This window comes from Ischnura elegans, chromosome 3, assembly GCF_921293095.1.
Source record: "Ischnura elegans chromosome 3, ioIscEleg1.1, whole genome shotgun sequence".
Lineage (NCBI taxonomy): Eukaryota > Metazoa > Arthropoda > Insecta > Odonata > Coenagrionidae > Ischnura > Ischnura elegans.
The window spans coordinates 109,299,281-109,323,682 of NC_060248.1; the positions used below are offsets into that span (position 1 = coordinate 109,299,281).

The following is a 24,402-nucleotide window of genomic DNA, read 5'->3' on the forward strand; positions in this document are numbered from 1 at the left end:
TCTACCAAAAGTGCCCCCCTTCAAATTCTTAAAAATTAATATAAATGGCATAACATATATATGATATTCCGTACAATGGTTTTTCATTATGGGTACATAAGAATCCTACAGTTGGATAAAAAGTAAGTGCTTAGGTAAAAAAAATTGGCTCACATTTCAGCAATTCTGATTGAATCAACAGAAAAATACACTTGACAGAAATGGAACCTGGGTATTTTGCTTAAATTATTGCAAACTATTGAACAAAATAATAAATTAATATACACATGAGAACAAGATTACCATCCAAATAGTTTAGCATTCCACTAAAAAGAATTAAATTGTGCTATGAAAAAATCAGTATGTTGTCACTTTTCTTCTATACATACTCGCTTTGGCATACACCCATGTCTCGTATAGCGCAATTTCGATTAGTGCAATTTCGATATAGCGCAAATTCGTTCCTCGGGGAAACATTGGAACGCAGTGCAGCCTAATCAAAAATCTTAAACGCTCTCGTGATAAAACGTGAACTTGCGCTAAGTACACACGAAATTTCTATCATTTTACGCATATTAATAATATTGCTTGCCTCAAATCTTCTTTTTTGTTTACATATTAATCGAAATCCATTGCTGTGCAATGGCCAAAAGTATTACTCGTCATTGGGTCCAGATAGCCGGCCTACCGAAGTAATTTATCTCGTCTCCTTAACAGAATGATAATAAATAATTTAGATAGTTAATTAAGCGTGGGGCTGGTGGAAATGAGGTTTTTTTCAGCAATACGGTTTGAGACGTATTTTTGCCGTCATAGGTTATCGGGCGATTGACTTCCAGGTAGAGGGTCTACGCTAAAGCCTTCAAGGTCATCGGTATTCACGGGGGAGAAAAGAAGCGGTGGCCGAGTGGCGCATGAATAGCATCAACACATAAAAGGGTCCACTATAGAGTCTCAAACACAATGGCTTCGTTCCCCCCCGCAGTCGTAGGCCTTCTGCTTCTCAGGAATACAGTTCAGCAGTGGAAGGTGATTTAGATAGAGCCATACAGAGTAAAAACCAAGAGAATATGCCAAAAAATAGGAATGCGTATAGAAAAATCAAGAATTTATCAAGAAAAACTATAAACCTAGAAGAGGAATTGAAAGAGGTCAATTGCTTTGAAAATGGAGAACGTCAAAGCGATATTGCGCGGAAGTTTAAACGAACGTTGCCTTATTCTGACTAAAGACGAAGTTAAAACATCAGTGACTTCAGCCGCACAAACTTCAACCAAGCGGTCTACACATACGGAAAGTTCATAGTGAATCAATACAAAAAGACGAGAGTGGTAATCGCTCCGAGACATTTAGTGAAAGCTCCTCCGGTTGGTTCCAGAATTTAAACGGCAAGCAGGTATTTTCAGTGCGGCGATATCAGGTGAATCTGCAAGTGTTGATAGCGCAGTCACCGCAACATTTTCTGATGAACTCCAAGCTGTGATTGAAAGTGGCTCCTTTCCCCCTCAACCAGTTTTTAGTGTTGACGAGACGATATTGTTTTGGAAAAGAATGCAATCTCGTTCATTCATTTTCAGGGAAGGAAAACCTGGGTCAGGTTTCAAGGCATTTAAAGGCAGTTTCACGTAGCTGCTAATGACTCGGAGGACTTCAAATTAAAATGATTTATCATTCATAAACTCCGCTAGATATGAAATGACATTCAAAGTAGCATTTTTCTGTCATTTTGATGAGCGACAAAAGGGCCTGAGTGACATAATAGTTGTTTTTAGACTAGTTTGAAAAATCGTCAACTGCCGGCAACGCATTACGATCCCCTGAGATAGCAGATGTTAGCCTACCCGCACGACAGGAGGGAATTTCAAAAGCACGTAAGAATTTTTTTTTAACGTGAATAAAAGTCTTTGAATGCGTGCATACTATCTTTAAAGATGTTTTAAACTGTAAACATTTATATAAATAATGTTTTCTAAGGCTTTTTATGGGAATATAGATGTTTTAGAGGAAATTCTATACCCAAGACCTATGCTACCAGGAACGCATCCCTATCTTCCCAATGTTAAAACGCTCTCGTATAATGCAAATTCGTATAGCGCAAAGACCCCAAGGAACGCATCCCTTGCGCTATACGAGACATGGGTGTATTTGCCTTTCTTCCAAGCTAGCTCTGGAGGAAGTCAGTACAACAGGCTGCAGTATACGCAAGAATATATGTAGCAATTTTCTCAAAAAATCTAATTAAATAAAGAAAAACTTAAGTTTCATGTCTCATCATCTATATAGTGTAATTTTTTGTATTAAATCACTTGTATATCATTTCAAGGTAAGCCGATCAAAGTTAGTTTAAAAATAAAAATTTCCTTAACATGAACACAGAATTTATGCACTTTTACTCATGTAACTGAGATATCCATAATATCTCAATTTAAACAGCAATTCTAAGCTGGCAGCTATATTCCTAAGTATGTAGACAAATAACAAGTCTAACTGCTGTTGTAAAATTTCATCTTCTAAATTTTATGGATGGATAGTATTTCACTATAATTCTGGGTGTATCCTGTTCATGTCTAATAATGCTTGGTCTAATACAAAATTATATTAGGTATGGTAATTCAGCAATATTCGGACCAGTCTAAATTTTCAGATTAAAGGCTCTTAAACCACTATGCATGCGCTTTAAAAAATAAAGTTAAAATGAAGAAAAGCTGAGGAAAACATATTACATGGAGCTAAGATTTACCAGAATTCCTGAATGACAGGTTGCAAACATTTTACATCCATCTACATCTACATACTACCCCACAAGCTGCCTAAAAAGGCAAGTGACATGGGGTGTTAGGACACCAGCCATCTACATATAAAAAAAATTACGGCTAGCATTTGTTAAAGCCCTTTATGGTTGGAGGAAAAACGAATTCCTGTATCAATCCGTTCGGCAAAATATCTCTCTTAATTTATCGCTTGTCGGACCCGGAAATAAGGGAAGGGGGGCTCTAAGATGATGTTTTCCTTGTCGCTCCTGAAGAAATCTGTTCTCAATTGTTCAAGCAGACTAAATTCAAAATCAAAATTCTACCAAAAAAATTTAAATCAATTTACTTGTAAACATGATGAATATTGTAGCTTAACTCCATTTGTTCACAACTATTTCCAATATAAGTAACAATAAATATAGAGTAATTCTGATCTGAAGAGGCAGGCTCATAAATGTATTTCATCCTACATATATCTTCCACCTTTGTCAATTTGGAATAACTTAAGCTATAAGAGCTGGCCAAAATAAATAGTGAAAGCTTGAAAACATTTCAATCATATTTACATAGGTGAATGGTCTGAAAAGTTCTGACCCATCTTAATTAAGTACTTGTTCAGTTATTGAACCCAAAGGTTGATTTGGGTAGGTGAAAGCAGAGCTCATCACCCACTAAGCCACAGGTGTGTGAATTTCACAATTTCAGGGTAGATGTGCCAGTTTCTTCTCCTGGACTACCTTGCAAATCTTGGATTTTATTTAGGGGTGTCCGATGTCATCACTAGGGATTTGAACCCATGCCCTTTCAGTCAGCAACCAAGAGCTCTACTCACTAAACTACCACACTCCAAAAGAAAGTAATAATCATTGGATAGCTATCATAGTGTAAAAAGAGATTTAAAGATCAAAAAGATATAAAAAGATAACAAAACTCTAAAAATCATTTTAACAACCAAGCAGAGAACTTTTCATATGAGCCCCACACAAAAAATAATTTTGCCAAAATTATGATCATAAACTAATGCATACATTCATCAATTCTAGCCAAATAGTTCAGTCACCTAACAAGTACAGTCCATTACATCTTAGATCTATCATAAGTTCATGCTATACAAGTTTACTGTAAGCCAAAGTGAAGTGAAGTAGAAAGGAAAAGATGATACAAGAGATCTAACACACCCCAGACTCCCAACAAACCTGAATTGTGACTGACTCTTTTTTTATTAACAGCAACCTCTTTACCATTTTTTTCCTCTATTTCCTCTCGTTTTGGCCGAGATAATGTTACTTTGTTTTCCTGAAGATTTAGGTCCAAGTAAAATGAAGTTGAAGATGGAAGTCTATACTGATCTTCATCTGCTATAGGATTAGAAGAATCTGAAAAAGACCACAAAATTGATTTTTCATTTCTATAGTTATGTTTATAACAATATTCGAGCATGAAATCTTATATATATAAAAGAAAGTCGAAAATCGTGTTAGTTAGAACACTTATAACTCGAGAACGGCTGCACCGATTTCAATGAGATTTGGTTCTTTGGATTCGTCTCAGGCGGGGTTAACATATAGGCCATTAAAAAAAGGATAATTTCACCAAAAAAATTCATCTCTTTCCTATGGGCATGCTTTTAGGAGTTATAGTAACACAACAATTGATAAGTCGGTCAAAACTACAAATTAAATAATTTGTTTTGTTTTTACCACTTTAATAACTGAATTTAGTAACAATATAACATTTTATTAACTAAATATATTCAAAATATTAATTAAATTGAAATTACATTTTAAAAATTTAATTCGAGCTGATTGTAAGCCCAGCCGTGGCCCAGCTCGAGTTGACACTTCACTACCGTGTTTGTAAACAAATCTCCAAGCAATTGTTTACAAACGGTAATGTCCGTGTTCCTGTCGAGGAATCGAGTAGTTTTGACTCATTTCCTTAGAATGATTGCAAATTAGAGTCAGCGGAAGGTGAGCTCATCAACAAAGAGTTCCAGAATATGATTGATCACCAAAAGAATCAAAGATGGTTGATTTAGCGAGCAAGAACGAAGATGTGGATGACTAAAACGAGGTAAATTCAAATAGTTCGTACTCTGCATGGATTCAAATCTTTTAAATGTGTAACAAACGAAGACGAAATCACCAACTATCTATCTGAGTATTTTAAGTCCTTGGACGTACCTGGCTTACCAAGGCACGATTTACAGAGAAATGTAGTTTCTGTGCTCATGATCTTTCGAAGCCTAAACCAACCATAACTATCCAACGGAACGTGTTTGATCATTAAAAAAATTGGCGATGAATGTGATTCACGCAACTTTACTCAAAGGAAAATTCAAAGGTTAGGAAGTCCTCATTCCGTAGATTCCATGATCTCAACTCATATGCCCTTTTGAGCCTAAATGTATTCAATTTACAATTCGTGTTGCATTCGTGATAACGATTAAAAAATCGCATGGTTATTCTTTCAGTTTTTGTGTTGTTTGTGCTCATGTGCTAATGAAAACCCATGATTTTCTCAAGGTCAATTTAGCGTGCTATGTTCTCGAGTCGATAAACCATCCTCTGTATTTCTTCCTCTGTACCATCCCCTAGAAAACTCGCTAAGGTAAGCGGGAAGTGTGGGGGCACTTCCCCCAGACATTTTTTAAGATAAATAGTTCAAAATAGTGGGTTTTGTGGCTGTGTGAATAGTTAAATATGTTTTGTTTGTTAGTCATCCGTCCCTCAAATATTAATAACAAAATATTTCATAAAAAAATTCTCTAAGCTCTTGGGGGGGGGGGGGTTTATCCCCCAAAATCTCCCCTCCTGGCGTCACTGCTTTGTTTCGCTATATTTATTTAGCTTCATCCGCTTCATCTTGCGCCTGATAACAAAACAAAAACTGTTGTTTCTCAGAAGGTGCTTTACGCAAGACATTAAACCCGAATGTGTAGGGCTCACCGTGGTGCGTTTACGCATGCAGTACGTTTACGCAGTGCATTTTTTCCAAATAGAGATACTAAAACTGGCGCGCCTTAAGTCATTTAATGCGAATGCTGCTTCATAGGGGCTTTTCTTGCACGATTTTGAGCATCAGTCAAGCGTTGGTCTGGGGTCGTGTCAACCTGCCCCCTGAATGGGCCAAGTGTATGCAACAGACTTGGACCTAAAAACATTTTTTTACAGCTAATAACGCAAATAGCCAACAACTGAATGCGTATAATTTTTATTTCATGAACTGCTTTATTAAACCACAATGATCAAAATTTCTTAAGCTAAAACGTAAGAAAATTTGTTGAAAAAAATCCGCGTAAACGTGCTCCGATTCACCCTATGTAGATTCAATAAAGAAAATGTCTTTCTGACAAGCAATTTTGGTACTCATTTACGTAGTTTTATTGAATTTGTATCCTTATTTTATTATAATAAATTAAACATGATTAAAAACGATACAGCCGCTCTTGATTTATAAATGGTGTAAGTAAACTGTAAGTTCATTGATTGTTAGGCGGTACGAAGTTCGCCGGGTCAGCTAGTTACTTTATAATTACATATACTATAAACATATATATCTTTCTAAATTTACATGTGTCATAAATATTCTCAATTTCTCAAAGGGTCATTTTGCAGCGATAACAAGCACCTGCACAGACCACCTATAGTTTTAATAAAAATTGGTACACATGGTGATTTGAGCCTCATTATCTAAAACATGACGGATGAGATATTTGAAAATACACTCGTATTTCAATAATTAGTCATCATTTTTTAATTTGTTAACTTATTTTCACATCTTTATCTTAATAATAGGAACTGTCACGTTTGGATCACTAAAAGGATTACGTATTTTGAATTTCTTCACACAGTAATTGGTGAATTGGACATCAATTTCATTTCATCGACTGATAATGGTCACAAAAGCCTTTGATTAGAAAAGAAATTCCCTTTTAGCTTGACTACAGACTGGTGAATTGTTGCAATGCAATAACCTAATATCGTGCAAAATATGAATATGTATTAGAACAAACTTAAAAATTCATTAGTATCCAGTAGGTGAGCATGTGAATGGCATTTTGACCAACTATTGCACTGTATAAGCCAAATTTTCTACTTATAGGCTACTTTTATTGGGCCAACCTTTGCATATTTTAATACCTCTGCATTTTGCAAACCATTGACAAGGGTATAGCATAATCAGCAATGCTTCATACTTTACCTTCAGAGTAATAATCTCCTTTCTGTTCCAATTGCTTCACCCAGTTTGGTTCTTGGCCTTCACCAGAGCAGACCTGCCCAGGTGACAACTCAGATCCTGATGGAGAAGATGAAGGAACTGATGAAGAGGATGATGATGGACATAGGTGAGGAATATCTCCTACCGGTTGGTTTGAAGAAGACGATGACGAAGATGATGAAGATGAAGGAGAGGATGTTGACAAGGTGGTGGGTGCCAAGAGAGAGGCAGAATTCCTTGGCCTATACAATGCATACTCATCCAGGAAAGTCCGTTCCTCAGGATGTGAAATGCATTCAAGGAGACCAGCTTCCATAAATGATTGTGCGGTGGCTACTGCTTGAACTCTATGAAATAAGCAAAGGTTTCAGAGAAAGGTACATCAACATAAAATCTTAAGGAGTCGAACATGGCCAAACTAAGAGCAATGGGATCCAGTAAGGCACCACATGTCTAGAGATTTTCATTCATATGTGTACAAATTTTCATTTACCAAATGACTTTTTCTTTATAAATATTAACATACAAGAGTGTAAGTTAAACTTCAGTTACTCTCATTTTCATATCAACCACTTGTGGGTGAATTACATGAAAAATCATTACAGTCATTACATTGTTTCATTCCCAACTCACCTTGATGAGACAACACCATGAGATATTAGCCAATCGACTATGTCACTTCCTGCAGTGCATGATTGGAAAGTTCTCAAATGATACCTATGACATCCAAGATTTATACTCCTCCACATTTCATCAAATACATGTCGCAACCCCGCAGAGTGAGTTTTTGATTTCCCATTGACGTGAGATACCAATCCTCTAGATATGTTATCATCTGCATTCCTGTAAATTTCAAAATTAAATCATCATTAACATAAACATCATTAAGTTAACATTAATACTAAAAATCTTATTACTCAACTATATATATCATTCATTGAGCCTTTAACACAGACAGGAAGAAACTAAAAATCCTTGATTTTACTAAGGCACACTCAGAAGCCTTAGCTGTAACTCATACATAATATTGCACTCCTATTTGTAAAATTAATGAAATCCAAGACAGACTTTCAATATGTTCATGGCCATATTAATCTATGAAATAGCTAGAAATTAAAGATTATTTGAACGAGAATTGAGAGCATACTAATTTGAAAAAAGTGAAATTACCTGACTCCAGGATACCTCTCCTCTTGATAACCAACTGAAGTCTTTCTTCGAGACCCTCCCGTCCCAAGATGATGATGGTGGTGGGTATGGTGATGTGACCCTGTATGAGATCCCCCAAGTGATGGTGGAGCAGATGCATTGGTAAAATTGTTGTTCCCCCGAATTCCTTCAGAAGGGCCTGCTCCAGGTGTAGGAAGTTCCAGGACATTAGTAAGATTTGTTCCTTCACCTAATCCTAATTTTGTTTGCAAGTCTTCTTGAACAGCTCTCAAATCAGCCGAAAGATCTGCTCCTGCATCTGATGACTGTAAATATGCTAGCACCACTTTGCAGCAATATGTGCAAACACGAAGATCACCTGAAAAGTAAAATCTGCTGCACTACAAAGAACGGTAACCCCCTACTTTCAATCAATTATTCTCTCTTACTTACAAAAAATTATTCCTTGACTTATATTTAACACTTGAATAGAATTCCATCAAAAAGTCCTATCATGATGATTAATGAAAAGCACTAACCAGTACATCCCATTATTTTTCCAGGTATCTCTTGACTGCAACACCGGGAGCAAAATATTTGGCCGCATACTCTACAATGATGCCTCCTCCTGAATGTAGTAAATTTTTCTCCACATTCATAGCATTCCTTGCTCACAGAATCTGGCATCCAATACTGCTTGAATTCAGTGTCCTCATAGGCTTGTAGGTTCTGATATTCACAACAGAGAGAATATTATAATCACAACTAAATTAGAACTTTGAAATTGATTTTAACCACACAGAACGCAAAAGCTGGGAATAAGGAAACTTTACTCACAGTCGGTTTCATAGCGAGAAGATTACTTATTCTTTTCAGGACATTGGGAAGACTTCTACCATCAACACTCATAGTTGAAGTGGTTGTTGACGAGATACTAGACAAGCGGCTACTACTCCTTCCTCCAGGTTTCTGCAATGCATTCAAAATAACTCAATGAATATTCATACCTTGTAAGGACCAGCTAAGTTCATGAAGGGTGGCTAGAGATATCCAATTGTTGAATTCCCTAACTTTTCTTTGAATATGTGGCGTTACGTCGTTAATCTAGGAGATTGTTCACGTAAGCCCAGACATAGGGAAACTCCAACCGTCGGTCACAAGCTGGTTCAGGGAAAGACTCCACAAACAAGAAATCAGCACACAAGAAAAAAATTGCCAAAAATATTTAGGAGTTATTTTCATCAATATCTATTTGAAGTAGAAGTATTCAAAATCAGAATTATTACAGAAAACAACGATGATAACTAATGATCCCAGAGGAAACATTACCAAACTAAATACCAGCAGTATAATTTTTCTAAGATCACCCACGTCAGTCCACCCATCCGTGCAGTACGGGCGCTCGAGCAGAACAGACCTGGGTATTCCACGACGAGGAAGTGTGGAGGGGAGGGATATTGCAAGGAGTGGGTGGGTAGAAATGACGATGTTAAATCTGCTGCGTAACTGCCCCTGTTGACAGGCTACTCCGCAAAAAACATCATCCCTGGGTTGGAGTGAACAGCATGCAGGGCCGGAGTTTTCCCCTCAAACTTCTGGGTTGGAGACATCAGTCGAATCAGAGGGATATTCATTGGAACACATGGAGGGGAGGGACATAGTGGGGTGAGGTGTTGGAGGGAGAGAGAGTTGTGATAGGACTATGGTAATACTTCTCACTCCAAACTGCATACAGTAAAACTTTGATTTTACGCAGTTGGAGGGACCGAAATATGGGCACTGTGTAAAATCAAAGTGTGTAAAATCAAGAGTTGGTATTGAGGAGGAGTATAGTTTTCAGGATAACACTTGCTCATTATTGCTCGGAAAATGAAGCCTAATAATCTTATTAACTCAAAAGCAACACCACAGATGACGTGTTACCTTAAGAGAAACAACGTTGCATTCCTGAATAGTGTTTCCCATGGTTGAACAAAATGGTTGAAATGCCGTATCGAGCCAAAAGTAACAGCCAAAGCAAGGCCAATTGCTAGCATTTCTGGCGCTAAGATTTCTTCTGTTACCCAGGAGAAATCTCGGAATAGTGATACTAAATGGTCGCAGAGAAGCTAATTTTCAAAAATATTCTCATTAAAAGCAGCTTTCAGGATATCCGTTTAACCACCTGCAGACAAACAAAGATTGGAGATTGAAGAAATGAGATACCTGAGGATAGTCATCCAAATTAACCCCATTAACAGGGAGCAAAATTTTACTTATACATCACAAAGGCTTTACACCCTGTGGGCCTGGGTTCAAGTCCTGGCAGTAGCAGAGACTTATCAGAGTTGGCCCTATCCCTACTTGAGTCTAATGTGGAGGGCACTTCCAGTGCACCACTCTGTCCATCAGATGGGAAGTTAAGTCCTGGTCCCTTTTGAGCTTATCATTACAACCTGGCTAATGCCAACATAGGGTTCCTATCCCCCCAGCCCTTACTTCATGGCGCTAATGACCCCAGTTGTTGGTTACCTCCAAATAGCATACCATAGATAATACGGAGCACACAGGACCCGGGATATTCGGAAATTCAGATATTTCCGGTGCTTAGATCACTTTTTTTAAAGTGAGCTATTTAAATGACCACACAACTGCCGTCATGCCGCCCGTGATGAATAAAAAATTACTAATAGTCCTGAAAATTTTTCCTTCTTTATAATTTATACGCATTAAAAAAACATTTCCCCATGAAATTTTAGCATTAGTAGATTGAATCTACCGGGAAAGCTTCTCTGTCGGCATTCTTCCGCAAATTCAGCGCCGGGACCTTCGACTCACAAGCCGTGTGACTCAGCTTCACGTAATATTTTGCTTCCCCATATCTGGTAACAACACTGGACACTTGTATTTCGATTTAATGGTACTAAGCCATTTCTGAGTTTAAAGGGACAGTTCCGTTAAAACGCTTGCCACCTAGCGGAGTTAAGCTAATAGCTATTCAAGTTCCAACCATGTTTAATTTAAACCCTCTGACAATGAGATACAAGTTGAGTCGGTTCTGATAAGCGCGCAGAGCAAGCAATTTTCCCTCGCCTCCATTTGTCCCGCAGATGTGGGGTTAGCCTGGGAATGAGACAATGCATGCTGCTTTTACCATCGTGTTGAATCACCATCGACTAACGTCCATACTAGAAGTACGACTATCCTTTTTGGATCACCTTGGAAGCCAAAATTTTGGCACGGAAGTATTTTTAACGACTCATTTCGCCGTTATATTTCGCTGGGGCGACGGAAAACGTAGCGTTGGCAAAATTCTAGAAAGCCTTGCGTTAGGGATAGATATTCCGTAGCTCATAATTCTGGATATAAACAGCGTCGATCAATAAGTCTAATAATAAACGAAAGGTGATAATGTTAATATCTCCAGCGATCATGTCTTAATCAAAAGTAGTTACTCATACACGGCGATTGCCGTGTGTTTTAGGTTTCGATATCCTTCTACGGCGAATTTGAACTAAGAGCGACATTCGCGTTCGTAATGGAGCCTGAAATATTACTGAGAGGGCTCACGGGGAAGCAATAATTAGATTCGCGATGTTTTTAGTTTCACGCTCAACAGCGCGACGTCATTTCAACCGTTCCTGTATTAATTTTGCAACTCATTGAGACGAAATAATAACCTAACTGCATATTGCTCCAGTCGGATTTTCAAAACAAGCCGAAAGACGACTGCGTAAAATCAAGATTAGCGACCTCTTAGGGGATAGGGTTATGCTGCGCAAAATCGAAAAACTGCGTAAAATCAAGAAAAGATGTAAAATCGAAGTTTCACCATTGCAATTCCCTATGCTTTCCGGCCGGACTTGAGTGCCGCTGCGTAAAAACGAGACTTGATGTAAAATCGAAGTGCGTAAAATCGAAGTTTTACTGTACTAGGACCTCAGCACCCATTTCCCCTTGATTGCCAAGGAGTAAGTATTCCTCCACAGTAGTCATATATAAGTCTTGCACTGCAGGTAGGCTGGGTTTCGGGGCTGGGTTTCTAGGTGCTGGGTTTCTGGATGCAGGGTTTTCCAGAGACAGGATTTTCCAGAGACAGGAGTTTCCGAGACTTAGTCTCTTCGAGCCTTTTGTCGAACGGCCTTTGCGCAAAAATCCTTTGCGCGAAAAACCTTAGCACGAAAAGTCCTTAGCGGGAGAAGTTCTGCGGATAAGTTCGGAGGAAGTTCGGAGGAATTCGGAGAAATTTCTGGGGGGGGGACACTAAAAAATGCCGCATCAATTCGCTAATATTCCAGACCGTTCACCAGAAGGGTACTATAACAGGAATACATCAGACTCCTGATTATCCGGCTGCGGTATATCCGTGTTGTGGATTATCCGTGCATGATTTTCACTCTCGCTCAATATTTTCTGCGATCTTTGTAAAAAAATAAAATCAGATGCAAAATCACTGGAATTATTGCATTAATGCAAGGATACACCGGGCTTATTATTTCTGTCAGAATCCCCTTCGTAAAATGGAAGCACCTAGCTGCATTCATGGGAGCACAGTGTTCCTGTTTTCCAAACCTCACAGTGCGCGACCAAGCTCCGTGATTGCGGATTTGGAAAACCAAGTTAATTACCGGGTGTCCATAACGTAATTCTAATAGTAATCAGTATTTTCTCATAAGTAAAATTTTTACATGTGAGGTAAATGCAAATGTTAATAAAATTTTGCTTTATAAACCCAGATTAATTGAAGATGATAACGCAAGTTTTAAATGAGAATAGGATTGGTCAATAAGACGTGACACATATTCTTAATGCAGACATGCCAATCAAACATTGGAATTAAAAGGAACTATGTCAACATATTTTTGAAATTGATAGATAGCATCGATTAGTAATAAGAGAAATTATAAAACTGTATTTTGTTAATTAAGCTGTTAGTCTAATGCAGCATACAAAGGTGATTGCAAATTTGTTCGTATTTTACCTATCCATTAATGAAATAGAGTTTTGGTGAGAGTAGCTGCCCCTGTGGATACTATTTCTGCTGACAGAATTAAGATTGAAACATCTTACATTTTTATTGTCTTCCCAGTTACAAGGGAGAGTCGCATCTCTCTTTGGTAAGGCATCACTTCCTGCAGCATTAGCCTCCTCAGGATTAGGAACTTGAGATGATCCATTAGAAGATGAAAAACTCTCCTGGCTTGAACCTGTAAGATGTTTGCTAAATTAAATTATTTGACATTCACCACTTTATTTTTGATTTAAAGTACAACTACAAACGTCAATTTCAATCCCAGAAATAATTAGGAATTACAAACAAAATAATGCCCAGTACAAACACACAATTTTTGTCGTGATATTTCCATGGCATTGAATCAAAGTTCATACATAAAAAGGTGTTTGATGATTTAGTTTTATGGTTATTCCTTGAAAATTTCCAATAATAGCATCAAAATTTTGCTTCAATAATTAATTGCTTTAACTAGTTATTGTTACTTAAATAATGAAATTTTTACTACTATGAAGATTGTTATTTTTTATATTTTTACCTGAACTTGATTGATCAGTTAAGCACATTGTACTACAAATTTTGGAGATTTTTATTCCAATTCATATAAAAAAGGGATAAGAGATTTATGAATTTCCATGAGATTTCAACAAGTATCACCCAGTTACCCTCAGAGCAAATAAATAAAAGGGAAGAACCCAGGGGAATTATGATCCTCTAAAAATACCGAAAATCACTGTGATCTGATGCCAAAAGGAACTACGTAGATTTTATACAGCAGAAAAGAATTATCAATTTATAATTTAAAATATCATCACTGAATATGTACCAGTTACTAAAACACCAAGAGAGAAATACACCAAGAAAAATCCATTTGGTTTACCAAGGATTCAAGCCTGAACTTCCCGATTGCCGGTCAGGCATGCTACCAGTTATACCACCAATCCATCTTTCCTCTAAGGCAAATTTCAAACTCGTTTAACCAAACAAGGTGCTGGTCTTAAGTCCGCACTGACTCAGGAGATGGAAGACCTGCTAACTAAGCCACTGTCATAGTGGCGGGCACAGAAAAAACTCAAGGGGGGGCACAAAAGATATCTTGAGCTACCTTTACGTTTACCATACTAAAAAGAAATCAATTCACATGCACAGTTTAAGAAAGTTTTATTTAAAACCGATGATACACATATACAAGACAATGTCATCTTATGATATAAAAAAGTTAAAACCGTGGTTCTGCAATGTTCGGCAATGCTGGTGGCCCCGCAGGGGCAGTGCTCGACCCCCATATGTATCCATCACTGCCGTCAGGGAGAAAAAAATCTGCTTTGTCGCTATTTAGGGATTGTAGCATACCTGACTAGCAAACAGGAGATCTGAGTTCAAATCCTGTTGAAGTCAAATGATTTTTTTCTCGGCATATTTTAACCTTGGTGAGTAATTTTACCAAAGCCTATGTACAAAGTCACAGCAGCGCTTTGGTTACTAATTATTTGTCAATGTTTGGCCAAATATCTTTTCAGCTAAGTATTCTTGCCATCACAGTGTTTCATACATGCTTAATTGTAAAAGTTAGGGGTAAGAACAAGAGAAACTTGGACTTTCTTCATGTATGGACTGCAAAAGCACACTGCCCTGGGAAATTCACAAATCTCTCATCCCTTAATTTTAATAATACATAATTGGAAGAAAAAGCTCCAAAATATATAACGCAATTTGCTTAATTGAACAAGGAAGGACAGGTAAGAATGAAAATAATCAAATCTTTATAATAATAAGTATTTCATTCGAAAGCTCGCAATAACTTTTTAACCCTTTCCTGCCGGTGCCTACAACAGGAAAACGTTTTCAGTGCAATGAGTAGCATGAGAATATTTTAAACCTCTCTTTGCAGAGCTCTTTTTTAGGGTGGAGTTTTCCTGGTATTTTTGCCCATCAGATTTGGGACCAGGGGTGCCGACTTATAAAAAATATTGGGGGGGCCCATATCGGAGGTCTTGCCCCGGGAAGAGGTTAAATTCAAAGTGTGTAGCAGCACCGAAACACTACCATGATTCGCACCACTTCATTCAGTTAACCTGCTTAACCTTATAATTATTTGTTTCAACACTCATTGTTAAATTTATTTAAAAGGTAACTATCGTCAAACATAGGAAATAAAAATTACCAATATATTTTTTTGATTTCACAAAGCATAATATAACTTAATTATTTTCTTGAATTATTGAGGGGGCTCCACCCCTCCAAACGAATCTTTGAGGGGGCTCGGGCCCCCTAAGGCCCCATGGAGTCAGCGCCACTGTTTGGGACCAAACTCAAAAGGCACCCGTCCCTTACCCCTGCCACTGGTCTAAATCCTCTAACCCTATCTTCGCACGAATCCACGGTCAACTTATTATGCACCAGTCTTTTTTTTAACAAAATATTGATCGTGATTTTTAATGATTTATTCTTCTTTAAGAATTACGAATATTTTTTTATGCAATGGGGAATTTTAAATTGATTTCTAGCATTAATAACAACGAAGTTAGTGAACATAAGGTAATAAGACTATAAATCCACGAGTCCATTATTTTTAATGCTAAAATTTTGTTTAAAAATTGCTTATGCACAGAACAAAACAAAGAATTCATTCCAAAGTATAAAAAAATTGTATTATGCAACAAAATATATCAATGCAAAAACCATAGACAATATAACCATTTTGCAAAGGATTCCTTCAGTAAGGATGATCATGAATGCGTGGGAGGGTCGGGCTTTATTGTAGAGGAGCAGCCCTATGGTCTCGCTAAGTTGGGTCTCAGGCCGGGCCTGAATGCATCCGACAATTGCTACCTCAACGGTAACTACCATTCCCTCGCATCGGCTAGAGCCGACGTCCAGTCATTAGGGTTGAAAAATCCACGACAGCTATACCCAACGGTAGGTCTTCTGCGTATGAAAATGCCCATTGGCTCCACCCAATGTTCGGCACTAAAGGATGAAAGCAATTAATCGTTGATGCAAAATTTTGGTGATATTATTGGACTTCTCAAGGAATTATGCATAATACTAAAATAAAAAACATCTTTTTATGTACTTTGATTCATTGCCATTTTCCCTTCCGTTAATTGGATTCCTTCAATTTATTACAATTGTCAGTGATGAACCATACTGCTAGACCTTAGAACCCAGCACATCAGCTTATAATCACATCACATATAATGATACAAAAGTCAGAGAAGACTGGGATGCACGGATAATTCTTTTAAGGCCAATACATCATTACCCACCATCCATTTTGCCCATCGAAAACATTAAAGACGATGCCCTAGATGAGTTAATATCTATGTGCTGGCCTAATCAATTTTAAAACACTGACTGCCACTTAATTTGAGAGTAAGGGGAGGGAAGAGTAGATGGTTAAGCAGAGATAATAATATTTCCAATGTTGAGTCTGGACCATGACTGGGAGAAGACAAGATCTCTTAATTATCCCTCATCTTGGAGTCTTAAAGCTGTTTTAAATAGGGCATGTAATTGCACCTTTCTTTTACTTAGACTTTCTTTTATTCTCAATCTGGGGTGCAAATGCATAGATACTTGGCCAAAGTTAGAACAAGAGCTCTTTTGCTACCTCACATTCATGCATTCTTGCATGAAGGGTCATAGTCAGGGTAGGGGGGGGGGGGCAGGTCAAGCAGCACTCGACCTGGAAGAATTTTTGCCCAATTTCAGCAACTTGAACTGCAAGCATTTTACAATTACATTCGTTTTACCGCCCTCCCCACCCCCCAGGAATATATACTTGTTCCCCAACCTGAAAAACTGTCTGCCCCCCCTTGCCAATAATCCTAGCTACAGAAGTACTTTAATACATTCCAGCAGTTCACGGCTTTACAACAATTTGACACGGGCTCCTACATGTAAATCGGGTGGGGAAATACATTCCCCATTTAAACTGGGCTTTAAGTTAAAAAGATCCGATGTTTATGTCCCAAAAGGGTGCGGATGTAAGTTATAGATCCCTAGTGGGAAAATGGGATATATGTTAGTTGACTATGGTAATTACCATTTTGAAACAATAGAATATATAATCTACATCGCATACATGAGAGGTACATTAAATAATTTCTTTCACCAACTATGAGTATCATAAACAAGCAAGTATTGGAATGTCCCAGGCTAATTTACAATGATTTCAATAGGAATGGGATACTGAGCACTAAAAGAAAGTGTACATGTATATCACATGGATATAGAGGATATAACGATAGAAACTAATAAATCGTCATTTTTATCTTAAAATTATCTTTCCCTTCCCAACAGCAAAAATTCTGGGGTAACATTCACGAAAATAAGTATATTATCTGACAAGCAAATAGAGAGAAAGATATTTGAAGAGAGAAAAAAGCTTAGTGAAGCCCTAGATATCATTTGAAGCAAAATTTATGGCGTTACCACCAACTAATCATTATTTGGCAATAAAAAAATGACTTACCCCGTTTAATCTTAAAGAATCGGGATAAAAGGAATCCAACACCAGGTTGTCTTCCCTCTGGGCTCAATGGAGCAAATTCAGTCAATTTCGTCGGGGACTGCAAATTACTCATTTTCGCACTGTCTTCCCAAGTATTTAATGGCGAAATTTATTCACATGACTAGATAAGATCAGGCAAACACATCAAAACAATGCTCTGACCTCGAAAGGATCTACTGCCTTCATAAATGAAGTCGGCTGATTATGAAAAACAAGACATGTAGGATTTCACTAAAGTGGGACAGAAACTATTGAAAGATCACATTTATCACATATTCATAACTTTTACGTAATATTCCGTCAAACTAATGTCAAATTCTCCACAGCGTCGCCTTGCGAACGTATTTTGTTAACATATGACAGGAAAAAAATGAAGAACGAATTATTTAAACAGAATTTAAATTATTTGGAGGGAATGGTAACGTTAAACAAGGAATACGCAATATTATTAACGTTGATTAAATAAGAAGGTGAATTTTAAACGATAAAATGGTATATAAGCTCAGGAAAGATTTATGTTGAATTTATAGGTATTTAAATCAATATTTTGACCAAAAATGTTGTAATATATCGCTGAGCATTCCAACACCCTGTAGGTGGGTGTCTTTAAACAATTAAAACTCGATTGTAATGCAGTGGAGAATTCATCATTTAAATTTGTTTAGGAGAATTTATATCATTATCTGAAACGTTTATGTACCATTATAGTTACGACTGCTGGAAATTGTTGTACCGAAATCCTTCCTCTGGGCAAAGTTTCCGTAAAGTGGATGAAGGAAGGTGAGTGTATGCAGGTGGGCATAATTTTCATATCAAGAAATGAATATTCAATATGGGGAGATCTTTTCAATTTTACTCTCATGTCTTTATCCTCTGGTATTCATACATTAAAGTTATGTAATTTGTTTATACTTTCTCTTCCTACACCTTATCTTGTGGCTTTTTAATTGCTTTACCAAAGTGATACAGATAGCATTATCAAAACTTTTATCTTCTTTTCATTGAAAGTTGGGTTATCCATTCAACATGTCAGCATCACGTATGCGTAATTTTGATCATTTCACAACTGTGTAAAACAAATCTTCCCTTTCAACTTTATAAAACAATTCTTCAAACAAGTAATCGTGCTTTGAAACTTAGCTGGGGCAAAATGCTATCATTTTGAATAGGCAAGATGCTTTTTATCCTTAATTTTTCTCTATCCATGTTGCATTCCTTAACTGACAATCTTGTCAAAATCAATGACAATGTCATTGAAGCCAATGTACTGCTTAATTATTGTATTACCGTAAGCCAAAGTTGGCACTGTCATTTGGCACAATGACATTGCTTACCAGTTATGTATGGACCAATATACTGTGCACTTACTCAGGCCGTAATTGGTTATGTTTGCCTGACACTAACTATCAGCAGCCAGCATTAGACCAATGTCTGGCCTGTATATGATGGTTACGCCTTCTCCCATAATACTGCGAGCATGCATGCTACTCCCCGGTATTACTACACCGCGGTTTAATTATATTCAGAATAGCAGCTCTGGAATGTCTGCTGAAATTTTTGCAAGTCTCACCACCAGCATACAAGACTGAATTTATGCACTAATAATGGTTATTTCTGGTGTTTTATAAATATGAAAAAAATTAATAAAAGCACCAAAGTTAAAAGTTAGTGGGCACTACCCTTTTTGGTCTAAATTTTGTCTCTTACTGAGGTCTCAACATCTGCTGTTGCATTTTTCCGCACCATTACTCATTAGAGAGATCCAATTCCCATTATAGACTTACGCTGTCACTCATGACCAAGAACTCAAGATTTCCGCTTGAAAAGTGTTCTACAAATTCTCTTGTACTCTCTGTCAAGGCATTACTGACTGTGTGAGGGATCCTACAAAAATGAGTGAAGATTAAGTGGATTGGAGCGCTTATCTTCTGGAGTGGTGGTTATAGAGTCGTATAGGTACACAAGAAGCGTGCACTTACATGAAGCAAGGAAAACGCTGCTTCTATCTTAGTATTCAGTAATTAAAATTACTTGCAATTAATGATTAATTAATACAACACAACTTGGCAGGAAAGGTATGACCATTACCATAACTTACCAATCAGAAGCTACACTTACTCTACAAACTTGCACAACAACCAATTGGAAGCTAACTAAAGCAGAGGCTAGGAGTTTGGGGGATAAAGCACTTCGAGGAACTTTTAAGTTTAATCCATTTTACTTCATTTGATTAATATACTTATATAAAAGTATAAGGATTAATAAAATATCCCTCAGAAAGCCATAAAACTCACCATTTTGAAACATTTATCTTAAAAAATTTCTGGGGGAGGGGCCCTGCACCTCCCACTTATCCTGGCGTATACCACACACCCCAGGTTTAGTTGCACCTAAAACCCCCCCAGCCATAATTCCTTGCTGCGCCCCTGCTTTACACTCTCCAACTTGGTGGGCTGCTTTTGTGTTATCAAGTCTCAGGTAGCCTTAACAGTGATAGACAAGTAAGCTTGTGACAAGTTGAAGTGAAGCATATTGTTGTGCACTTGTCATATCAGCCTTTTTCTACATATTTGGTGAAAAGGAGTAAATTATAAAACTTGGGTAACGACTGTAGCAAAGAATTTCATTGCCTTCCCCTATCTCTCTCCCAGCTCATTGTCAGCCGAGGCCCCCTTATACTTCACCTACTGTAACTGTCACTGAAGAATCTGAGCTTTTCCCCGTGAATAGCATGGATGAAAGCTTCTCGGGTTTACGACCGGGTCAGGGTCATTGCACACCACTGCATAGGCGGATCTAAGAGGGGGCATGGGGGCACGTGCCCCCCCAGAACCTTAAAAAATAGGCAAGATTTTCAATACGGTCCCATTATCACTGTGTTCATTTTGTATTACGAGGAATCCTTGTGCCCCCCAAAACAAAATCCTGGATACGACCTTGCTTGCGGCTGCGGCCCCCTCCCAGAAAGAAATCCTGGATCCACCACTGCATATACTGCACACACTGTGTCACTGCACTCCACTGCATATACATAGTCCAAGGATAAACAACTTTTAGGAGTTGTAAGAACTGCTAGTAGGAGTGAATGTGTAGTGACAGTTCTTTGAAATGATAATGGTAGCCAAGAGAAAAGGGAATGACAAATGTAATGGTACAGTTATACAAGCCAATGTTCTATCATTAGAGGAAGAAACTGAAATATTAAGGTATGAGCACCAAGAGAAAGTCATGAGCTCACAGGAAGGAAAGGAAAACCTGATGGTATTGATGAATTGAAATGCTGTGATCAGAGATTGGAGTCTGGGCTGGGGAAATGGAACGAGAGAAGAGAAAGTCTCGAAATTCTGCTGTGGAAAGACATTTGTGGTGGCATTCTTCATGGTTATACAGCATTTTTAGAGCATATGCACACAGAAGATGTCAAGAGATATAGACTGGTACCAGAAAGAATAGATTATGGTGAGGTCAAGGTTGAAGATCCAAGTGAAATTGGGGAAAAGGCCTCTACAGTTAGTTGAACTTACAGTAACAGATTTAAAAAATCTTCACTCCTCTCTGTTTTACTTTATTTTTTGAAAGAAGAATGATGGTGTTCCTCTCAAAGTCTTTTGGTATACGTTATGTTGCATTCAAAGGAAAACACATCCACACAATGGAGGTGCTAAGGATTCTCCTCTCCCTCCTTCCGTCCACACTCCCCCCAGGCAAAAATTTTGGTGGGGCCCCTATATAAGCCATGTTTGTGTAAATGGATATGAATTAAAGCCTTACCCCTCCCCACCGTGGGGTCTGTGAGGCCCTTATCACCGCCACTGCAACCACAGGCACTCGCCCAACAGTATTTCTTGGATAATAGTATCTGCAGGCCATATGCACAATTCACCGTAACAGTGTGTGATAAGTAAGTCGTAAGTAAAAACATTGAGCATCAGATGACTAAGAATTTTTCTCGAAGCAGAGGTTCAAGCTTGACGTGCAACAGGCTGTGGCCATATAAAAGTAAATGTGCCTGCCATTTCGAATATCTCTCAAACACGTCTAATTTCAATTTTGCAGGTATAAAATGTAGTTTTAGTAAAAAAGGCTAATTCCCAATAGCTACTAGAAACATTGGCTACAGCCGATGTTTATATAACGTTATGACTGATATGTATGTAATCCGCATATTTGGCTGAGACCATCGGTCACCATTTTCTCGGACTATTCGACAGATTGCGTATGGTATCTACCATCTAGTTTACGTTTCATTCAGTTATCAAGAACGTCCAATCATTCGGTAGTGGGTATATTATTTGTATTTACCTTACTTAATTAAACGACTTATCAATTCCACGAAAGTTACCTATCGGTAAAATATCTGTGATATTCTAACGGAACCGTATATACGGTGACATTAAATAATTATATACGATCGTTGACAACACGCATTCTCGTTCAGTAATACCTCAATTTTGTTTTGTAAGTTCTTTTAGTATCGCTTGATTCATTTATTTAGTTAACTATTGGTTAGACGGATAAATTAAATGGGAAAATAGCGAAATAAGTTGCAGTCGAAGCATTGTGTTGTTGTTTTACCTATTCGTTTTCCCGCTCTGTTCGCCATCGCGATCTCAACTGTCTTGTGACGGCGTTTCCACTCCTTCGCTCAAATGTGCGGTTTTTTTGTCGGCATGTTCTTTTGTGGGTAGAGAAAAGGTCCCGGCCGTAATTAGGTTAGTATGCTAATTATTGATTAAAAATTCCAGTATCAGTTTGCTATGAACGTAAACCGTCTTGCAAGCGGAATTTATTTTCTGTTCCTTGGCCCACTTATTAGGCCTGGCTATTGACAAAAATAGACCTTATCGCATCGCCTATTGTTTTACAAAGGTTATAGAGGTGTAATTTTAATTTGTTATTTGTATCGCTTGGTGTAATGTGCTCATTGGGAATTGCTTCTTCCTCGTTGGCTTGGAAGTGACGAAATGTACCCTTATTTATCTTCTGCTTACAATCGGATTAATCAAAGGTAATCGTACAAAATACAGAAATGTCACTTTGCTGATGTATTCTCCATCTGCATTCGTGATGCTATCTCGTGGCTGTCAGTGGAAATATTTTATGGCTTTTATTCGTTTATAATTTGCCCTGATCGAATATGTTCTTGGTTAAATTCGGAAAAATGTTTAGTTGCACTTTATCGGTTGCGTCTTTCAGTCCTATTCAAGGATTGTTCCTAATGCATGCACCTGTGCCAGTAGACCCTCCTTGCTAACACGGTGTAACACGTAGTAGTTTAAGACAAGTGTTACATGTGCCCTGAATCAGGTTATACTTTAGGACGACTGCATGCCTTAATTTGTTTCTTTTGTCATGTATAGTTTTGAGCACATTTATGATGTATTCAATATATCGGATGTATAGGGTCAACTTGTGTAAACTTAAACTATTGGGTATCAGCCCATCAAACTTGGTTTTTGATGACTTTAATTATCACACAATTTTTTAAATGTGCCTTTATTATTCTATTCAGTGAAATAATACTCCAGGTCGGGGAATGTCAGATCCTCCTCGCTGGTTGATTGGACAGCGAATAGCATGGCTTGGAAGTGGAAGTGGCTTGCCTCGTACAGCCACTGCGAGATGGATTGGTCGGCTTCCTGGAATGGGAGCTGGTTGGACTTTAGGAATTGAATTGGTTAGTTGACATTAAAAATGTAGCTGACATGTGGCATGAAATCGTGGGAAAATTAATGGTGCTTATTTTATTCACCTAAGTAAAGTCTATTTTGTTCAACAGTCAAAAAGTTGGTTCAATCTTTTTTAAATCTCTCATTTCTTTCTCTGAACCCTTTCCTCCTATTTACATTAAATTCTATTTATCTTCTTCTATAAGATATTTCATCAATTGAACCATTTTTCGTGTATGGTGAAGTATTGTTGACAAGTTTTGGTCAACTGTAAAGAACTCTTCTTGGTATCTTGTTTTCAGCATCTGGAATGACACTTTCACTGTATGGTGGAATGGGTGCTTTTCATCAATTCTTTTTTTCTTTGGATGGAACAGGACGAGGCTCTTCCTTTAGGAGGTGTTGACGGAAAATGGGCTGGGCAAAGGCTGTTTTATTGCAAACCATCTCACGGACTTTTTGTTCCTCTTGCCAGTGTGATCCCAGAATCGGATCTTCGGACACGAGCCAAGCAAGGATTTGGTAAGTAAGAAAAATGCTTTTTTGTCATCATCCTCATTCAAAGTTTAAGGTGGAGTCACTGGAGTGGTTCATGTTGGGCTATTGGGTATGACTTCGATATTGCTCTCTTCCTTTCCTGCTTCTCGATTAGCCAATGACTCAGCTCATTTTATGTATTGTTTATAGTGGGTTGTTACTTGACTCTTATTACATGGTTTTAGATCTAAATGATATCTTGTCTAGATGGCAAAAGTACGTCCTTGACATGTTTTCATTGCTGTTTGGAAATGGGGAGTAAATGAGATATTTTTTTTATACAGCATAAATTCATTACATCTTCTATTTTCAAAAAATGTTCTTATTCTGGCTTTATTAACATTATATTATCCCTTTTATTAGTTTGAAAATCAAGTGTAACACGAAATTGTTTTAAAAATCATTATCAATTGTAAAAAGAAATTGTTTTGATATTTTAAAAGAGTTAATTAATTTGATAAGACCATGATCCCCTTCTCTAGTGCTGAGAAATATATCGTTTTCTATCTGAATCCTACATGATGAATTGATACCTCCACTGCACAAATGCTCAACAATCGCCCACTAAATCAAGTCCGCTAGTTCTAA

General features: G+C 37.7%; 2 protein-coding genes across 6 annotated transcripts in view; one reads left to right on the top strand and one right to left on the bottom strand.

Moving 5' to 3' along the window:
• LOC124156354 (1-phosphatidylinositol 3-phosphate 5-kinase) overlaps window positions 1-17,933 on the bottom strand; it is a 69,839-nt gene extending 51,906 nt beyond the window's left edge. For 4 of the 5 annotated variants that reach the window (XM_046530867.1, XM_046530869.1, XM_046530866.1 and 1 more), the window contains exons 1-8: window positions 17,570-17,933; window positions 13,152-13,288; window positions 8,940-9,071; window positions 8,642-8,831; window positions 8,124-8,481; window positions 7,587-7,796; window positions 6,936-7,300; window positions 3,929-4,108 (exon numbers count right to left, since the gene is read on the bottom strand). In XM_046530867.1, coding sequence (XP_046386823.1) covers window positions 3,929-4,108; window positions 6,936-7,300; window positions 7,587-7,796; window positions 8,124-8,481; window positions 8,642-8,831; window positions 8,940-9,071; window positions 13,152-13,288; window positions 17,570-17,681 — 1,684 coding nt within the window. In that variant the 5' untranslated portion in view covers window positions 17,682-17,933. The remainder of the gene's footprint in view (window positions 1-3,928; window positions 4,109-6,935; window positions 7,301-7,586; window positions 7,797-8,123; window positions 8,482-8,641; window positions 8,832-8,939; window positions 9,072-13,151; window positions 13,289-17,569) is intronic. The other variant, XM_046530868.1, reaches the window with a different exon arrangement.
• A 4,504-nt stretch (window positions 17,934-22,437) lies between these two features.
• Window positions 22,438-24,402, top strand: part of LOC124155241 — a 56,914-nt gene continuing 54,949 nt past the window's right edge. Inside the window, exons 1-3 of the mRNA XM_046528958.1 lie at window positions 22,438-22,616; window positions 23,121-23,285; window positions 23,655-23,799. Of these exons, the coding sequence (XP_046384914.1) occupies window positions 23,145-23,285; window positions 23,655-23,799 (286 nt within the window). The 5' untranslated portion in view covers window positions 22,438-22,616; window positions 23,121-23,144. The remainder of the gene's footprint in view (window positions 22,617-23,120; window positions 23,286-23,654; window positions 23,800-24,402) is intronic.